Here is an 18,664-nt window from a genome sequence, read left to right on the forward strand (position 1 = left end):
GTGAGTGTGTTGCGGCGTGCGCTTGCTCTCTAACCTTGTCACACCCGGCTTTCCTTTCCTCTGACCTTGGAGGTCACATGACCCGCCTGCCCTTTTGCGCTCATGTTTAGGGGGCGGGACAAGGAGTCGTTAAGCTCCTTGATCATCGCCAATTAAGCTCAGGAAGGAGTATTTTAGAAGCTCTGCCCATTACCCCTTCCTCTTCCTTTTCAGTGGGGGGTCCGGCCCAGTTGGCCATGCAGCAGTCCCTCCAGTACCAGCAGTTCCAGGCGCAGCAGCAGCAGCAGTTCCAGGCGCAGCAGCAGCAGATGAGGGCACAGCAGCAGCAGCAGCAGATGCACCAGAACCAGCAGGCCCAGAACCAGCAGCAACAGAACCAGGTACTGTTGCTCTATGTGGACCAAGTCCAGGTCCAGCGGTTCTACTTATCACAACATCTACAAAAGCCAAAACTAGTGAAGTTGTCAGGTTGTGTAAATGGTAAATAAAAAGAGAATACAACAAATCCTTTTCAACTTAAATTCAATTGAATAGACTGCAAAGACAAGATATTTCATGTTCACACTGAGAAACTTTGGTATTTTTTGCAAATATTAGCTCATTTGGAATTTGATGCTTGCAACATGGTTCAAAAAAGCTGGCACAAGTGGCAAAAAAGAGTGAGAAAGTTGAGGAATGCTCATCAAAGACTTATTTGGAACATCCCACAGGTGAACAGGCTAATTGGGAACAGGTGGGTGCCATGATTGGGTATAAAAGCAGCTTCCATGAAATGCTCAGTCGTTCACAAACAAGGACGGGGCGAGGGTCACCACTTTGTCAACAAATGCCTGAGCAAATTGTTGAAGAACAACATTTCTCAACAAGGAATTTAGGGATTTCACCATCTACGCTCCGTAATATCATCAAAAGGTTCAGACAATCTGGAGAAATCACTGCACGTAAGCCATGATATTACACACCTTGGATCCCTCAGGCGGTACTGCATCAAAAAGCCACATCAGTGTGTAAAGGATATCACCACATGGGCTCAGGAACACTTCAGAAAACCATTATCAGTAACTACAGTTGGTCGCTACATCTGTAAGTGCAAGTTAAAACTCTACTATGCAAAGCCAAAGCCATTTATCAACAACACCCAGAAACACTTCGCTGGGCCCGAGCTCATCTAAGATGGACTGATGCAAAGTGGAAAAGTGTTCTGTGGTCTGACGAGTCCACATTTCAAATTGTTTTTGGAAACTGTGGACGTGGTGTCCTCCGGACCAAAGAGGAAAAGAACCATCTGGACTGTTCTAGGGTGAAAGTGTAAAAGTCAGCATGTGTGATGGTATGGGGGTGTATTAGTGGTCAAGACATGTTCTAGGGTGAAAGTGTAAAAGGCAGCATGTGTGATGGTATGGGGGTGTATTAGTGGTCAAGACATGTTCTAGGGTGAAAGTGTAAAAGGCAGCATGTGTGATGGTATGGGGGTGTATTAGTGGTCAAGACATGTTCTAGGGTGAAAGTGTAGAAGGCAGCATGTGTGATGGTATGGGGGTGTATTAGTGGTCAAGACATGTTCTAGGGTGAAAGTGTAAAAGGCAGCATGTGTGATGGTATGGGGGTGTATTAGTGGTCAAGACATGTTCTAGGGTGAAAGTGTAAAAGGCAGCATGTGTGATGGTATGGGGGTGTATTAGTGGTCAAGACATGTTCTAGGGTGAACGTGTAAAAGGCAGCATGTGTGATGGTATGGGGGTGTATTAGTGGTCAAGACATGGGTAACTTACACATCTGTGAAGGCACCATTAATGCTGAAAGGTACATACAGCTTTTGGAGCAACATATGTTGTTATCATGGACGCCCCTGCTTATTTGAGCAAGACAATGCCAAGCCAGGTGTTACAACAGCGTGGCTTCATAGTAAAATAGTGCAGGTACTAGACTGGCCTGCCTGTAGTCCAGACATTGAAAATGTGTGGCAGCTAAAATATGAGAAGGGAGACTGTTGAACAACTTAAGCTGTACATCAAGCAAGAATGGGAAAGAATTCCACTTCAAAAATGTGTCTCCTCACTTCCCAAACCTTTACTGAGTGTTGTTAAAAGGAAAGGCCATGTAACACACTGGTAAAAATGCCTTTTTTGCAATGTGTTGCTGCCATTAAATTCTAAGTTCATGATTATTTGCAAAAAAAACCCAAAGTTTCTCAGTGTGAACATTAAATATCTTGTCTTTGCAGTCTATTCAATTGAATATAAGTTGAAAAGGATTTGTTGTATTCTCTTTTTATTTACCTTTTACACAACCTGACAACTTCACTGCTTCTGGCTTTTGTATATATGAATATATCATTATATATACTGTATGTATATATATTTACACATTTTATACAGTCATGTAAGTGAACTTCATGATTAAAAAGATGAGATAATGTTGCATCTTTCTTAGAACAGAGCAAAGAGTCTTGCTAGTCAAAGTTGTTCCATCAGCTGGAGCGTCTCCCAAACAGCTGACTGTGATTGTTGCTGGTGGGAGTGTGCCAAAGACCATATTGAATCCAGTGGTTCCCATAAACTGCCAAGATACCTGTGGTGGTGGGGGCGTGGCTATGGGTGTGGTCACCATGACACCATCGAGTAATTTGCATAATTTACTACAATGATATGATTTTCTCTAAAAAGGCTAAAAAAATGTATACTTACTAATTAATAGTAACAGTTTTGTTTTAAACGTCCATCCATCCATTTTACAATATAATTACAACACTTTATGTACATATTTATATACAGATTTGAACAATAAGTTATTCACTGAAATATATTTATTAATTGTGGTTCTTACAAAAAATATATCTTATAAAATATAAAAGCTAAAATGTCTCTTAAAGCTCTGCCCCTTTAATTAGTGCATACTAAATCATTTAACTTTAGCCTACTACTACAACCATATTATTTACCAGCAACATAAAGTGAAACAGAGGCAGAGGTGTCCTGCCACAGTCAGTAACAAATAAACAGAAAACAGTAGTGGTCAAATACAAATAAGGCAACAAGAGAAGTATCCTACACTTCTCTTTTGTAAAGTAAATCTGAACAGCCTATATGGGCATCTACATCTACTATATGATCATCTACATCTACTATATGATCATCTACATCTACTATATGATCATCTACATCTACTATATGATCATCTACATCTACTATATGATCATCTACATCTACTATATGATCATCTACATCTACTATATGATCATCTACATCTACTATATGATCATCTACATCACATATGTCAGAGTCAAGGCCCGCGGGCCATATCCGGCCCGCGAGAAGGTTTTTTACGGCCCTTGGGATGATCTTGATTTATTATTAGAACCGGCCCGCAGACCGCAGATCTTTTTTTTTTTTTTTTTTTTTTTTTTTTTTTTTTTTAGACCGCAGATCTTTTACACGCACCAAGCGGATGCCGGTCCAAGGTTCCGAAAGGGGGCGAGCGGCCCGCCGGGACGCGCCTGCCGGCCGAAGGGCTGCAGCCCGGCCGTCAGTCGCGGAGCCCGCCGTGCCACGCGCGCCAAGGGGGCGGGCCGAAACCCGGCCCCGAGGCCCTGAGACTTCTGCTTTGTTTCCCCAAACCGCGCGTCACCGCCGGGCCCGCACCACCGTCGGGCTGCAGCCCGAGCGTCGGTGGCGGAACCCGTCATGTGCCGCGCGCGCCAAGCGGAGCGGGGGGGTCAAGCGGGCCGAAACCCGCAGGCCACCCCCTCACCACGAGGCCCTGAGACTTCTGCGTTTGACCCCTACGCGCGGCCCGTCGGGACGCGCCCGCCGTCAAGCCACGAGGGCCAGCCGTCGGGTCGCGGAGCCCGCCGTGCCACGCGCGCCAAGGGGCGGGCCGAAACCAGCGGGGGGTTTCGGGCACCCAACTCGCCTCCCTCCCACGGAGGGAGGAGGGGGGTTTAATGTGAACATTACTGTGCAATCACATATTTAGAGTTTTTACTCAATTCAAGTTTAAAAGTTAAAGTTTAATATTTGTTTTCACTGCATGTTACTTCTCCTTAAACAAAGTGTTGTTTTTGATTTATAGATTTTTGCACTTTATTTTATTGTATTTCAATTTAATTATATTTTAAAAATATTTCAGTTGAGTGGATGATAGAAAATTGCTATTATTGTTTTTTTCTTTGAAGTAAATTTAGCCCACTTTTGCTAAAATAGAAAATATAGGCTACTGATGGTGCCTTGAATACCGGTTTCTTTCATTTAATGTTCATGTTATGGGGATTTTTATATAAAGGAAATTTGTCTTTTGTGTCTGTTGAAAATTAAAGATTACTGACAGAGCCATAAGAAAATATTGCTTTATTTATCTGATCATATTGGAATATATTTGTTAGGTTTTCAGTAGGTTCAATTAGGTTCACTAGACTATATGCGTCATTTAAAAATTTTTCAATGAACATTCGAACAGTCCGGCCCTCGGCTTGTAGCTAAATTTTTTATTTGGCCCTCCGTCCATTTGACTTTGACACCCCTGATCTACATCTACTATATGATCATCTACATCTACTATATGATCATCTACATCTACTATATGATCATCTACATCTACTATATGATCATCTACATCTACTATATGATCATCTACATCTACTATATGATCATCTACATCTACTATATGATCATCTACATCTACTATATGATCATCTACATCTACTATATGATCATCTACATCTACTATATGATCATCTACATCTACTATATGATCATCTACATCTACTATATGATCATCTACATCTACTATATGATCATCTACATCTACTATATGATCATCTACATCTACTATATGATCATCTACATCTACTATATGATCATCTACATCTACTATATGATTTGCCTGAGAAGCTGGACAGACACACAGGGTATCATCGCACATGGTATCATCGCACAGGGTATCACGACACATGGTAACATCGCACAGGGTATCACGACACATGGTAACATCGCACAGGGTATCATCACACATGGTATCATCGCACAGGGTATCATCGCACATGGTATCATCGCACAGGGTATCACGACACATGGTAACATCGCACAGGGTATCACGACACATGGTAACATCGCACATGGTATCATCGCACATGGTATCATCGCACAGGGTATCATCACACATGGTAACATCACACATGGTAACATCGCACAGGGTATCACGACACATGGTATCATCGCACAGAGTATCACGACACATGGTAACATCGCACAGGGTATCATCACACATGGTATCATCGCACAGGGTATCACGACACATGGTATCATGGCACATGGTATCACGACACAGAGAATAAGTTAGTTGCAGTCACTTCTTCCACGCCTGTTGCCACAAATCTAAACCACTGACATTTTTCTTTTCTTTGGAACAAATGTCTTGTTAGCATTAGCATTAGCCATGTGTTGCCAGGCTTGTGGATCTGTGTTAAGGAAGTGAGGGCGAAGGCGACAAAAAAACTCATGGGGTCATAAAAAAGTATGTCACAGCAAGGGGAGGAAAACATTCATTTTAGGGGTTTTTCCAAACGTCTGCAACAAAAAAGTCAATTGTATCAATAAAATGGATCTCTTGCCCAGACTTACTTGTACATGAAGTAACGTTGGAAGAATCCATCCAAGTGTCAGACTCTTCTGATGGCAGCGTGTCAAAGAAAAGGAAAGTGATGACTTGAGGCTGGGATCATCATGTAGGATGAAGTGGTTGTTCTGATGGCAGCGTGTCAAAGAAAAGGAAAGTGATGACTTGAGGCTGGGATCATCATGTAGGATGAAGTGGTTGTTCTGATGGCAGCGTGTCAAAGAAAAGGAAAGTGATGACTTGAGGCTGGGATCATCATGTAGGATGAAGTGGTTGTTCTGATGGCAGCGTGTCAAAGAAAAGGAAAGTGATGACTTGAGGCTGGGATCATCATGTAGGATGAAGTGGTTGTTCTGATGGCAGCGTGTCAAAGAAAAGGAAAGTGATGACTTGAGGCTGGGATCATCGTAGTGGTTGAAGTCTCCTGGTGTGTGTGCAGATGCATCAGTCCAGGTTGCAGCAGCAGCAGCAGCAGCAGCAGCAGATGGTGCAGTTGCAGCTGCAGCAGCACGCCCAGGCCCAGTCCATCCAGCACATAGTCCAGCAGAACCAGCCCATGCAGAACCAGACTATGCAGAACCAGACCATGCAGAACCAGACCATGCAGCAGCAGCAACAGCAGCAGCAGCAACAGCAGCAGGCCGCCATGACAACTCAGATGTCTGGTCAGCACGTCCCCATCACCTCCATCAACCAGCAGCAGCAGCAGCAGCAGCAGCAGCACCACCTCAAGATACAAGCCCTGCAGGTGACACACCTGTCTCTCTGTCTGTCTCATACCTGTGTCTCTCTGTCTGTCTCATACCTGTGTGTGTGTGTGTCTCTCTGTCTGTCTCATACCTGTGTCTGTCTGTCTCATACCTGTGTGTGTGTGTGTCTCTCTGTCTGTCTCATACCTGTGTCTCTCTGTCTGTCTCATACCTGTGTGTGTGTGTGTCTCTCTGTCTGTCTCATACCTGTGTCTCTCTGTCTGTCTCATACCTGTGTGTGTGTGTGTCTCTCTGTCTGTCTCATACCTGTGTGTGTGTGTGTCTCTCTGTCTGTCTCATACCTGTGTCTGTCTGTCTCATACCTGTGTGTGTGTGTGTCTCTCTGTCTGTCTCATACCTGTGTCTCTCTGTCTGTCTGTCTCATACCTGTGTGTGTGTGTGTGTCTCTCTGTCTGTCTCATACCTGTGTCTCTCTGTCTGTCTGTCTCATACCTGTGTGTGTGTGTGTCTCTCTGTCTGTCTCATACCTGTGTCTCTCTGTCTGTCTGTCTCATACCTGTGTGTGTGTGTGTCTCTCTGTCTGTCTCATACCTGTGTCTCTCTGTCTGTCTGTCTCATACCTGTATGTGTCTGTGTCTCATACCTGTGTCTCTCTGTCTGTCTGTCTCATACCTGTGTCTGTCTGTCTCATACCTGTGTCTGTCTGTCTCATACCTGTGTCTGTCTGTCTCATACCTGTGTCTGTCTGTCTCATACCTGTGTCTGTCTGTCTCATACCTTTGTGTGTGTGTGTGTGTGTCTGTCTGTCTGTCTGTCTCATACCTGTGTCTGTCTGTCTCATACCTGTGTCTGTCTGTCTCATACCTGTGTCTGTCTGTCTCATACCTGTGTCTGTCTGTCTCATACCTGTGTCTGTCTGTCTCATACCTGTGTCTGTCTGTCTCATACCTGTGTCTGTCTGTCTCATACCTTTGTGTGTGTGTGTGTGTGTCTGTCTGTCTGTCTGTCTCATACCTGTGTCTGTCTGTCTCATACCTGTGTCTGTCTGTCTCATACCTGTGTCTGTCTGTCTCATACCTGTGTCTGTCTGTCTCATACCTGTGTCTGTCTGTCTCATACCTTTGTGTGTGTGTGTGTGTGTCTGTCTGTCTGTCTGTCTCATACCTGTGTCTGTCTGTCTCATACCTGTGTCTGTCTGTCTCATACCTGTGTCTGTCTGTCTCATACCTGTGTCTGTCTGTCTCATACCTGTGTCTGTCTGTCTCATACCTGTGTCTGGCTGTCTCATACCTGTGTCTGTCTGTCTCATACCTGTGTCTGTCTGTCTCATACCTGTGTCTGTCTGTCTCATACCTTTGTGTGTGTGTGTCTGTCTGTCTGTCTCATACCTGTGTCTGTCTGTCTCATACCTGTGTCTGTCTGTCTCATACCTTTGTGTGTGTGTGTGTGTGTCTGTCTGTCTGTCTCATACCTGTGTGTGTGTGTGTGTGTGTGTCATACCTGTGTGTGTGTGTGTGTGTCTCATACCTGTGTGTTTGTGTGTGTGTTAGGCCCGTGCAGCGCTGCAGCAGCAGGCAGCAGCGCAGGCCCAAATGGCGGCAACATCAGGACAGGTGAGTGTGTGTCCCATCAGGACAGGTGAGTGTGTGTCCCTTCAGGACAGGTGAGTGTGTGTCCCATCAGGACAGGTGAGTGTGTGTCCCATCAGGACAGGTGAGTGTGTGTCCCATCAGGACAGGTGAGTGTGTGTCCCTTCAGGACAGGTGAGTGTGTGTCCCATCAGGACAGGTGAGTGTGTGTCCCATCAGGACAGGTGAGTGTGTGTCCCTTCAGGACAGGTGAGTGTGTGTCCCTTCAGGACAGGTGAGTGTGTGTCCCTTCAGGACAGGTGAGTGTGTGTCCCTTCAGGACAGGTGAGTGTGTGTCCCATCAGGACAGGTGAGTGTGTGTCCCATCAGGACAGGTGAGTGTGTGTCCCTTCAGGACAGGTGAGTGTGCTTGGTAAGCAAGATGGCGCTCACAAGTGTTTCCTGTAGCTGGTGCGACCCAGCATGCAGATCCCGGCCCGGCTGCCCCGACCCACCTTGGCCCCGTCTGGCCCGCCCTCCGCTCCCGCCGTGGCTGGCCCGCCGATGACGCAGCAGGTAAGTGGTGTGGCGCGCCAGGTGGGTGGGTGACATCACCGCCTTCATGCCCGCAGGTGCAGCAGCACGCCATGATGTCGTCGCCTTCGCCGGTGCAGGTCCAGAATCCCCAGTCCATGCCTCCGCCCCCGCAGCCCTCCCCCCAGCCCCCCGCCTCACAGCCCAACTCTGTCAGGTACGTGCGCACGTGGCCGTGCACGCTCGCCACCTTTCGCCATCCTTTGCCTTTCCTGTCCGCAGCTCGGGCCCCACGCCGTCGCCCGGCGGGTTCCAGCCCAGCCCGTCGCCCCAGCCCTCGCAAAGTCCGTCCACCGCCAGGACCCCCCAGAACTACGGAGTCCCCTCTCCGGGCCCGCTCAGCACTCCAGGTAGGACGCACCTGCACGCCACCTGACCACGGAGCCTTCAGTGAGCCGCCATCCTCTCCACAGGAAACCCCACCTCCGTGATGAGTCCGGCGGGCGCGGCGTCCCAGGAGGACCAGCAGTACATGGAGAAGCTGAAACAACTGTCCAAGTACATCGAGCCTCTCCGCAGGATGATCAACAAGATCGACAAGAACGAAGGTGGGTGGGGGCGGAGCTACCGGCCAGCTACTTCCTGTTCAATAATCTTGTGTTGTTTGCATCAGAGCGCAAGAAGGATCTCAGCAAGATGAAATCTCTCCTCAACATCCTGACTGACCCCAACACCAGGTGACCACATGACCCTTCACCTCGTCACCACGGCAACAACAACCCCCCCCCCCCCCCCTTGATGTTCAGGTGTCCTCTGAAGACGCTGCAGAAGTGTGAGATCGCTCTGGAGAAGTTGAAGAACGACATGGCCGTGGTGAGAAGTAGTAGTAGTAGTACTCACAGTACCTGCAGTAGTAGTACTCACAGTACCTGCAGTAGTAGTACTCACAGTACCTCTATACATGCAGTATTAGTAGTAGTACTCACAGTACCTGCAGTAGTAGTACTCACAGTACCTGCAGTAGTAGTACTCACAGTACCTCTATACATGCAGTAGTAGTACTCACAGTACCTGCAGTAGTAGTACTCACAGTACCTGCAGTAGTAGTACTCACAGTACCTGCAGTAGTAGTACTCACAGTACCTGCAGTAGTAGTACTCACAGTACCTGCAGTAGTAGTACTCACAGTACCTGCAGTAGTAGTACTCACAGTACCTGCAGTAGTAGTACTCACAGTACCTGCAGTAGTAGTACTCACAGTACCTGCAGTAGTAGTACTCACAGTACCTGCAGTAGTAGTACTCACAGTACCTGCAGTAGTAGTACTCACAGTACCTGCAGTAGTAGTACTCACAGTACCTGCAGTAGTAGTACTCACAGTACCTGCAGTAGTAGTACTCACAGTACCTGCAGTAGTAGTACTCACAGTACCTGCAGTAGTAGTACTCACAGTACCTCTATACATGCAGTAGTAGTACTCACAGTACCTCTATACATGCAGTATTAATAGTAGTACTCACAGTACCTCTATACATGCAGTATTAATAGTAGTACTCACAGTACCTCTATACATGCAGTATTAATAGTAGTACTCACAGTACCTCTATACATGCAGTATTAATAGTAGTACTCACAGTACCTCTATACATGCAGTATTAATAGTAGTACTCACAGTACCTCTATACATGCAGTATTAATAGTAGTACTCACAGTACCTCTATACATGCAGTATTAGTAGTAGTACTCACAGTACCTCTATACATGCAGTATTAGTAGTTGTACTCACAGTACCTCTATACCTGCAGTATTAGTAGTAGTACTCACAGTACCTCTATACATGCAGTATTAGTAGTTGTAATCACAGTACCAATATACATGTAGACAGTAGTAGTACTCACAGTTGATAGTATAAATATACATGCAGACAGTAGTAGTACTCACAGTTGATAGTATGAATATACATGCAGACAGTAGTAGTACTCACAGTTGATAGTATGAATATACATGCAGACAGTAGTAGTACTCACAGTTGATAGTATAAATATACATGCAGACAGTAGTAGTACTCACAGTTGATAGTATGAATATACATGCAGACAGTAGTAGTACTCACAGTTGATAGTATGAATATACATGCAGACAGTAGTAGTACTCACAGTTGATAGTATGAATATACATGCAGACAGTAGTAGTACTCACAGTTGATAGTATGAATATACATGCAGACAGTAGTAGTACTCACAGTTAATAGTATGAATATACATGCAGACAGTAGTAGTACTCACAGTTGATAGTATAAATATACATGCAGACAGTAGTAGTACTCACAGTTGATAGTATGAATATACATGCAGACAGTAGTAGTACTCACAGTTGATAGTATGAATATACATGCAGACAGTAGTAGTACTCACAGTTGATAGTATGAATATACATGCAGACAGTAGTAGTACTCACAGTTGATAGTATGAATATACATGTAGACAATATGATAGTCACACGCACACACTAGGTGTGGTGAAATTTGTCCTCTGCATTGGACCCATCCCCTTGACCACCCCCTGGGAGGTGAGGGGAGCAGTGGGCAGCAGTGGTGCCGCGCCCAGGAATAATTTTTGGTGATTTAACCCCCAATTCCAAGCCTTGATGCTGAGTGCCAAGCAGGGAAGAATGCTGGTATGAGCTTTTAAACATAACCCGTTAACTGCTGCCAATCAAATGGTGAATAAGATACTCTTTAGGGTTCATGTTTGTAAATCTGACTGTGATGAAGTCAGTGCCTCACCTGCCATGAACCTCACCGCACGTCACTGGTTGACTATGATATTGTGTGTGTTGATATTGACATCATGGCGGTATTGTCTTAACTGTATACCACTTTGTAAAATATAGTGGTGTTGACTATGATATTGTGTGTGTTGATATTGACATCATGGCGGTATTGTCTTAACTGTATACCACTTTGTAAAATATAGTGGTGTTGACTATGATATTGTGTGTGTTGATATTGACATCATGGCGGTATTGTCTTAACTATATACCACTTTGTAAAATATAGTGGTGTTGACTATGATATTGTGTGTGTTGATATTGACATCATGGCGGTATTGTCTTAACTATATACCACTTTGTAAAATATAGTGGTGTTGACTATGATATTGTGTGTGTTGATATCACCTAGCAATATTACAGCGTATTAAAACAAGTGCAGACAAAAGGTGGGATGGTTTCTCAGGTGGTCACCTGTCCAGGTTGTACTGTCCTCGGTGTAGCGGAGTAGGTTCCAGCCCCCACTGGCACCTTCTCTCTCACACACTTCCACCTTCACAATAATAGCGCATCGCCAACAAAATGAAAAATGGCTTACATTAGTTGAAACTGGTTCAAGTAAGAGTAAATGTAAACTTGTCTATGAATATTAATATTGCAGGTACTAAATGTACTCTTAGTTCTTACTGTACTTACTGTAGGCACGTTTTCATCAGACTTCCTGTATGACATTACATTTGTACCCAAATATTGGAGTATTTTATTTATGCAAGCAAATAACCTCATCATGATCAATCACTGTTCAACAGTCATATATATATTAATACATATTTGTATGTATATATTTACATAAATATATCTAGTTAGTTTGTTTATATATATATAAATGTTTATTTATATACTGTGTGTGTTCCTGTCAGCCAACGCCGCCTCCCCCGCTGGCCACCAAGCAGCAGTACCTGTGTCAGCCTCTGCTGGACGCCGTTATGGCCAACCTGCGCTCGCCCGTCTTCAACCACTCGCTGCACCGCACCTTCGCCCCCGCCATGACGGCCATTCACGGCCCGCCAATCGTGTAAGTGTCCCTGACCCGCGGCAGCCCCCGCCTCCCCGGGGTCGGCCTCACCTGTGCGCCGTGTGTCTCAGCGGCCCCAACGTGTCGGCGCGAAAGAGGAAGCAGGAGGACGACGAGCGCCAGACGGTGCCCAACATCCTGCAGGGGGAGGTGGCTCGCCTGGACATCAAGTTCCTGGTCCACTTGGACCCGGCCCACTGCAGCAACAACGGCACCGTGCACCTGCTGTGCCGACTGGGTGAGGCGTCGTCGCCGTGGCGACCAGGTGAGACTTCCTTTCTCCGGCTGATGGCTCCTGTCCCTCGCAGAGGACAAGAACCTCCCCAGCGTGCCTCCTCTGCAGCTCAGCGTGCCCGCCGACTATCCCGACCAGAGTCCACACTGGGCCGACGACGGCGAGCAGTACGGTGAGTCGCCCTCGCTTCCGCCGCTGGCGGCGCCATGTGACTTCCTGTGTTTGTGCGGCAGGCGCCAACAACTTCCTGCAGACGGTGCACAGCAACATGGCGTCCAAGCTGCTGCAGCTGCCCGACAAACACTCGCTGACCGAGGTACTCAACACCTGGGCGCACAGCGTGCGGCAGGCCTGTCTGCTGGCCGCCTAAGCCCCGCCCACCTTGTCTTTTCTCACTTGAATAAAGGTTGACTTCACACGCGGGAAACATTTTATTGCTTGCAAAGTTCAGAAGCTGAGTGAGAAGGCTCTGTAGGACACGTTGGTGAAGACGTCCACGTGCTCGCTGCTTCCCGCCGCCGTCAGCACCTGCAACACATGGGCGTCACGCAGGTCCCAGAGGGCGTGGCCGGCGGGCGCACTCACCTGGTGCTCGCCGCTGTTGAGCTGCAGGCTGTTGACGTTGTGAGGCCGACACGGAATCTGAGCCTTGACTTCCCCGCCCAGCAGGCAGTGGGACACGAACGCACCTTCGCCCGCCGCCAGGATCTGTGGAGGCCGCGGCATTAGACGTGCACGCGCACGTGCGCAGCGGCGGCGTGCTCACCATGTCCTGGTAGAAGCTGACTTGTCTCTGGCAGCCGCTCAGCGGGAAGATGGAGGTTGGCGTCAGCGAGCGCAGGTGCCAGAGGGACAGGAAAGGTGCGCCGCCGCAAAGCTGCGCCCTCGCAAAGTTAGGCAACAAAATGGCGGTAAGAGGAGGAGGAGGAGGAAGGGTCTTACCATCCAGTCAGAGTCGGTGGTCAAACAGCTGATCCACTTTCCAAACTGAGGCCGGGCACATTTCTGCAAGCACAGCAACTTGTGAGCTAGCATGCTAACGTGCGAGCGACACGTGTCTTACCTGGTACTTGTGCACGTCCACGCAGTGAACGCACTGCCCCGCCCTGCTGTCTGGACACACCCACACACCCGTCACACCTCAGCTTGGCTACAATATGGCCGCCGCCACTCACCCCACATCCTCACGGTGCCGTCCTCGCCGCCTGACAAGACCTCGCCGTCACGCTCCCGCACGCTCAGACAGTGCACGTAGTCCGAGTGGCCGCGGAAGACGCACTGCGGACAAATGAGGAGTTAACGCCCACTCGACCTGACCCCGGCGTGACGTCACCTGACCACCTTGAAGACGCCGTGCTCCAGGTCCAGGACGTGAATGTTGTTGTCGCCGCCGCCCACCAGCAGACTGTTGTCCTGTCACGCACACACACGGTGATTGTCGTCATGGAGACCACAAACATGGCGTGCGTCACTCACCCGGGGGTTGACGACCATGGCGTTGATCTCGGGGATCTCCATGCTGGATCTGAAGCTGCAAGAAGAGAGCATGTGACTTGTTGCCAGCTTGTGATTGGTCCACTTCCAGACTCACTCGTGCTGGGGTCTCTTGGTCCAGACCGCCTTCACGTTCTGGAGGAGGACACAACAAGACCGTCAGTCGCGTGGTGTCGGCGCCGTGCCGCCATCTCGCTCTACCTTCTTGATGAGCTCCGCCCAGTTCCAGGCGCTGATCTCGCCATCGCCGCTGCTCAGCAGTTGTCCGCCCACGGACACCAGGCAGAAGACCGGACCCCTGTGAGCTGCGGGAGCAGAGGTGGGCGGGGTCACGCTGGCCAGGTGGATTAGCACAAAGTCAAAGCTCACCTGTGAAGGTTACAAGCGCTTTGCGGGCCGCCTCTGACGCCTCCGGACTCAACGCTGCACACAAACTGACAGCACAACCCTTTGGTCAGCACGCCTCGGGTCAAGGGTCACGGTGTGGTGTGCACCTACAGCCTCACCTGAAGACGGCGATCTCACCATAGTTGTTTCCTGCCGCCAGAAATCGTCCACACTGCGAAAAACTTTGGGAGAAGACGGACATGTGCAGGAGCTGTGGACCAAGCAGACATATTTGACTTCATACTGGACTACATACTCTTCATACTCGACTACATGCTCTTCATACTCGACTACATACTCTTTATACTCGACTACATGCTCTTCATACTCGACTACATGCTCTTCATACTCTACTACATGCTCTTCATACTCGACTACATGCTCGTCATACTCGACTACATGCTCTTCATACTCGACTACATGCTCTTCATACTCTACTACATGCTCTTCATACTCGACTTCATACTCGACTACATGCTCTTCATACTCGACTACATGCTCTTCATACTCGACTACATGCTCGTCATACTCGACTACATGCTCTTCATACTCGACTACATGCTCGTCATACTCGACTACATGCTCTTCATACTCGACTACATGCTCGTCATACTCGACTACATGCTCTTCATACTCGACTACATGCTCTTCATACTCGACTACATGCTCTTCATACTCGACTACATGCTCTTCATACTCGACTACATGCTCTTCATACTCGACTTCATGCTCGACTTCATACTCGACTTCATACTCGACTACATGCTCTTCATACTCGACTACATGCTCGTCATACTCGACTACATGCTCTTCATACTCGACTACATGCTCTTCATACTCGACTACATGCTCTTTATACTCGACTACATGCTCTTTATACTCGACTACATGCTCTTTATACTCGACTACATGCTCTTCATACTCGACTACATGCTCTTCATACTCGACTACATGCTCTTCATACTCGACTACATGCTCTTCATACTCGACTACATGCTCTTCATACTCGACTACATGCTCTTCATACTCGACTACATGCTCTTCATACTCGACTACATACTCTTCATACTCGACTACATACTCTTCATACACGACTACATGCTCTTCATACTCGACTACATGCTCTTCATACTCGACTACATGCTCTTCATACGCGACTACATACTCTTCATACTCGACTACATACTCTTCATACTCGACTACATACTCTTCATACTCGACTACATACTCTTCATACTCGACTACATACTCTTCATACTCGACTACATACTCTTCATACACGACTACATGCTCTTCATACTCGACTACATACTCTACTACATACTCTTCATACTCAACTACACTCTTCATACTCGACTACATACTCTTCATACTCTACTACATACTCGTCATAGTTTACTGCATATTCCTATTTTACTACATATTCATGATATTTTACTACATATTGTCACATTTTACTCCATATTCTTTATACTTTACCACATTCATATTTTACTACATACTTGTCATATTTTACTACTCATTCTACTAAATACTCTTCATAGTTTACTACATATTCATGATATTGTACTACATAGTCATCAAATTGTACTACATATTCATTATATTGAAAATAAAGACGTAGATGGACAAAGTAAAGACGTAGACAAAATAAAGACGTACATAGACAAAATAAAGTCGTAGATAGACAAAATAAATACGTAGATAGACAAAGTAAAGACGTAGATAGACAAAATAAAGACAGAGAAAGTAAAGTCGTAGATAGACAAAATAAAGACGTAGATAGACAAAGTAAAGTCGTAGATAGACAAAGTAAAGACGTAGATAGACAAAGTAAAGTCGTAGATGGACAAAGTAAAGACGTAGATGGACAAAGTAAAGGCGTAGAGACAAAATAAAGACGTAGATAGACAAAATAATCAACATATTGAGTATGAGGGAAAGCAAGTTTACCTCGATGGGACTCATTGTGCGCGCAGACTCTTGAAAGCGGCGCGGGAATGTGACGTCACAGCTTCGGGACGCGCGCAGCCAACCAGATGTCGACCGTGTTGATACCAGGCGGACTGTCAGTATCAGCTCGATACCAGCGTGATGAAAACTTAGGTTTCAGTGTCGGAAGTGACTTGTTTGACTGCGACATGAGACTAACCAAGTTGTTATTGTGTGGAAACATCACAATCACAATCAAAGTCATCTTGACGAGTGACCAGCAAACACAAAGCTAATAATATTTGTAATACTCGCTTTAAATCAGCATTTGCTTCGGGGTTTGACACTTTTTTCAGCGGGAATCGAACCTGCGCCGACTGCCACCAAAACACCTTCTTGGTTTGAATGGTCAATAACTTCCAGTGGCAAATAACACAACATGTTATTTACCATTCAACCGCTAGATGGCGCTCAACTGTGTGTGTTCTTGTATTTGTGTCCTTCTGGAGACACGAAGAAGGAAAAGTATCTTCCATATGAGGAGGTGTGAACAAGTGATGACATTAATCAATAACATTGCATGTAATAGACAATGTGTCATTTGTGGTGACGTCTATCAACATGACGGTGCTCCCCAAAAGGAGGGATGTGTGTCGCTTTTAAAAGTGCTCCCCCTATGGTCAACATATGAAATAACAAGTATGTGTAAGAAATTAAAATGTGCCCCCTTTGCCCAAAATCAATTTAAAAAAAATAAATCAATATGTATATAGAGACATACTGTAATAACTTGAAGTAATTAATGAAGATTAAAAACCAATTACAAACAAAAAAAATAATTAAAAGCTTACCTTTTTTATATTTACATAGTATGTATATATTATTAATGTTGTAAATACACTTCTTTATATATCTAGTAAGGCTGGTCCTGATTGAAGTGAGGAGTGGTAGACCTGTTCAGATTGAAGTGGGGAGTGGTAGACCTGTTCAGATTGAAGTGAGGAGTGGTAGACCTGTTCAGATTGAAGTGAGGAGTGGTAGACCTGTTCAGATTGAAGTGGGGAGTGGTAGACCTGTTCAGATTGAAGTGGGGAGTGGTAGACCTGTTCAGATTGAAGTGGGGAGTGGTAGACCTGTTCAGATTGAAGTGAGGAGTGGTAGACCTGTTCAGATTGAAGTGAGGAGTGGTAGACCTGTTCAGATTGAAGTGGGGAGTGGTAGACCTGTTCAGATTGAAGTGGGGAGTGGTAGACCTGTTCAGATTGAAGTGGGGGAGTGGTAGACCTGTTCAGATTGAAGTGGGGAGTGGTAGACCTGTTCAGATTGAAGTGGGGAGTGGTAGACCTGTTCAGATTGAAGTGGGGGAGTGGTAGACCTGTTCAGATTGAAGTGGGGAGTGGTAGACCTGTTCAGATTGAAGTGGGGGAGTGGTAGACCTGTTCAGATTGAAGTGGGGAGTGGTAGACCTGTTCAGATTGGAGTGGGGAGTGGTAGACCTGTTCAGATTGAAGTGGGGGAGTGGTAGACCTGTTCAGATTGAAGTGGGGAGTGGTAGACCTGTTCAGATGCATTGATGGGGCTCCTGTTGGACTGGGACGGTGTTTCATGTCCAGTGTTTTGGGAGATGTGCAGCTTTGTTAGTTTGTGTTGGGCTAGTTTTTGGGTGCATGACTGTTTGCTTGCAATGACTTTGTTTTTGGTGTGTGTATTTGGGGATCCCCGCCAGGGGACTGGGCCTGTTTTGTTGCTTTTGATTGTCCGTTTTGTTTGGATAAAGAATTCTGCTTGCCTTGAGGCGCCTGCGAGGTCCTGGATTGTGGGGGTCGGCCTCCTGGCCGCAGATCTCGGTTGCCTCCTGCATGGACTGGGGGGCCTTTGGGGGCCGTGTCTGGGCTCTCTGCTCTTCCTACTTACACTTAGGACTTTGAGGAAATGGCCGGCGGGGAGGCGTGACAGGGGGATGAGGATTCCTCTATGGGGCTCCAGTCCTCCTGACTTGTCCCCTGCTCGTCCGTCCCTCAATTTTAACTGCATGTTAGACACTTAGGGTTTGGGGGGCTCGGCATGATGACCCTGATGTCCCCCCATTTTACTGGCATCACCCACATACACTGCAGCACACATCAGTAGGGACTGAAGGTCGGCTGTGGTGGCTGACCGCTTCATTTGAACTACCCACTAGACACTCATACACTCCCACATCACATGCACGGGTGGGTTGGGGGTCATTGCCTCCTCGACCGGCACAGGCCGGGACTGCAGTCTGGTGGCCTCTCAATCCCGTGCAGGGACCTCACTGTGCTCTGTCTGTGGGCCCCTGGTTGAGATCACAGATGGGGGCAGTGGG

The 18,664-nt window shown here is 46.9% G+C and overlaps 2 protein-coding genes across 4 annotated transcripts in view; one reads left to right on the forward strand and one right to left on the reverse strand.

Moving 5' to 3' along the window:
- med15 (mediator complex subunit 15) overlaps positions 1-13,127 on the forward strand; it is a 17,947-nt gene extending 4,820 nt beyond the window's left edge. The window contains exons 6-19 of one of the 2 annotated variants that reach the window (XM_062036749.1): positions 214-380; positions 6,053-6,361; positions 7,874-7,936; positions 8,360-8,467; positions 8,524-8,642; positions 8,708-8,835; positions 8,899-9,033; positions 9,099-9,162; positions 9,232-9,298; positions 12,115-12,269; positions 12,341-12,507; positions 12,578-12,676; positions 12,738-12,820; positions 12,911-13,127. In XM_062036749.1, the coding sequence (XP_061892733.1) occupies positions 214-380; positions 6,053-6,361; positions 7,874-7,936; positions 8,360-8,467; positions 8,524-8,642; positions 8,708-8,835; positions 8,899-9,033; positions 9,099-9,162; positions 9,232-9,298; positions 12,115-12,269; positions 12,341-12,507; positions 12,578-12,676; positions 12,738-12,820; positions 12,911-12,979 (1,733 nt within the window). In that variant the 3' untranslated portion in view covers positions 12,980-13,127. The other variant, XM_062036750.1, reaches the window with a different exon arrangement.
- Positions 12,902-16,432, reverse strand: thoc6 (THO complex 6). 2 transcript variants are annotated; one of them, XM_062036757.1, is made up of 13 exons: positions 16,339-16,432; positions 14,505-14,596; positions 14,368-14,432; positions 14,200-14,303; positions 14,096-14,133; positions 13,981-14,035; positions 13,846-13,917; positions 13,680-13,782; positions 13,568-13,617; positions 13,447-13,509; positions 13,271-13,381; positions 13,090-13,212; positions 12,902-13,032 (listed from the first exon to the last, which is right to left on the reverse strand). In XM_062036757.1, the coding sequence occupies exons 1-13, from the start codon at positions 16,351-16,353 to the stop codon at positions 12,952-12,954; spliced, it is 972 nt and encodes a 323-aa protein (XP_061892741.1). In that variant the 5' UTR covers positions 16,354-16,432; the 3' UTR covers positions 12,902-12,951. The 2 variants fall into 2 exon arrangements, with proteins under 2 accessions (XP_061892741.1, XP_061892739.1); XM_062036755.1 differs by having other exon boundaries at positions 12,937-13,212.
- Positions 16,433-18,664: the final 2,232 nt, after the last annotated feature.

This window comes from Entelurus aequoreus, linkage group LG25, assembly GCF_033978785.1.
Source record: "Entelurus aequoreus isolate RoL-2023_Sb linkage group LG25, RoL_Eaeq_v1.1, whole genome shotgun sequence".
Taxonomy (NCBI): domain Eukaryota; kingdom Metazoa; phylum Chordata; class Actinopteri; order Syngnathiformes; family Syngnathidae; genus Entelurus; species Entelurus aequoreus.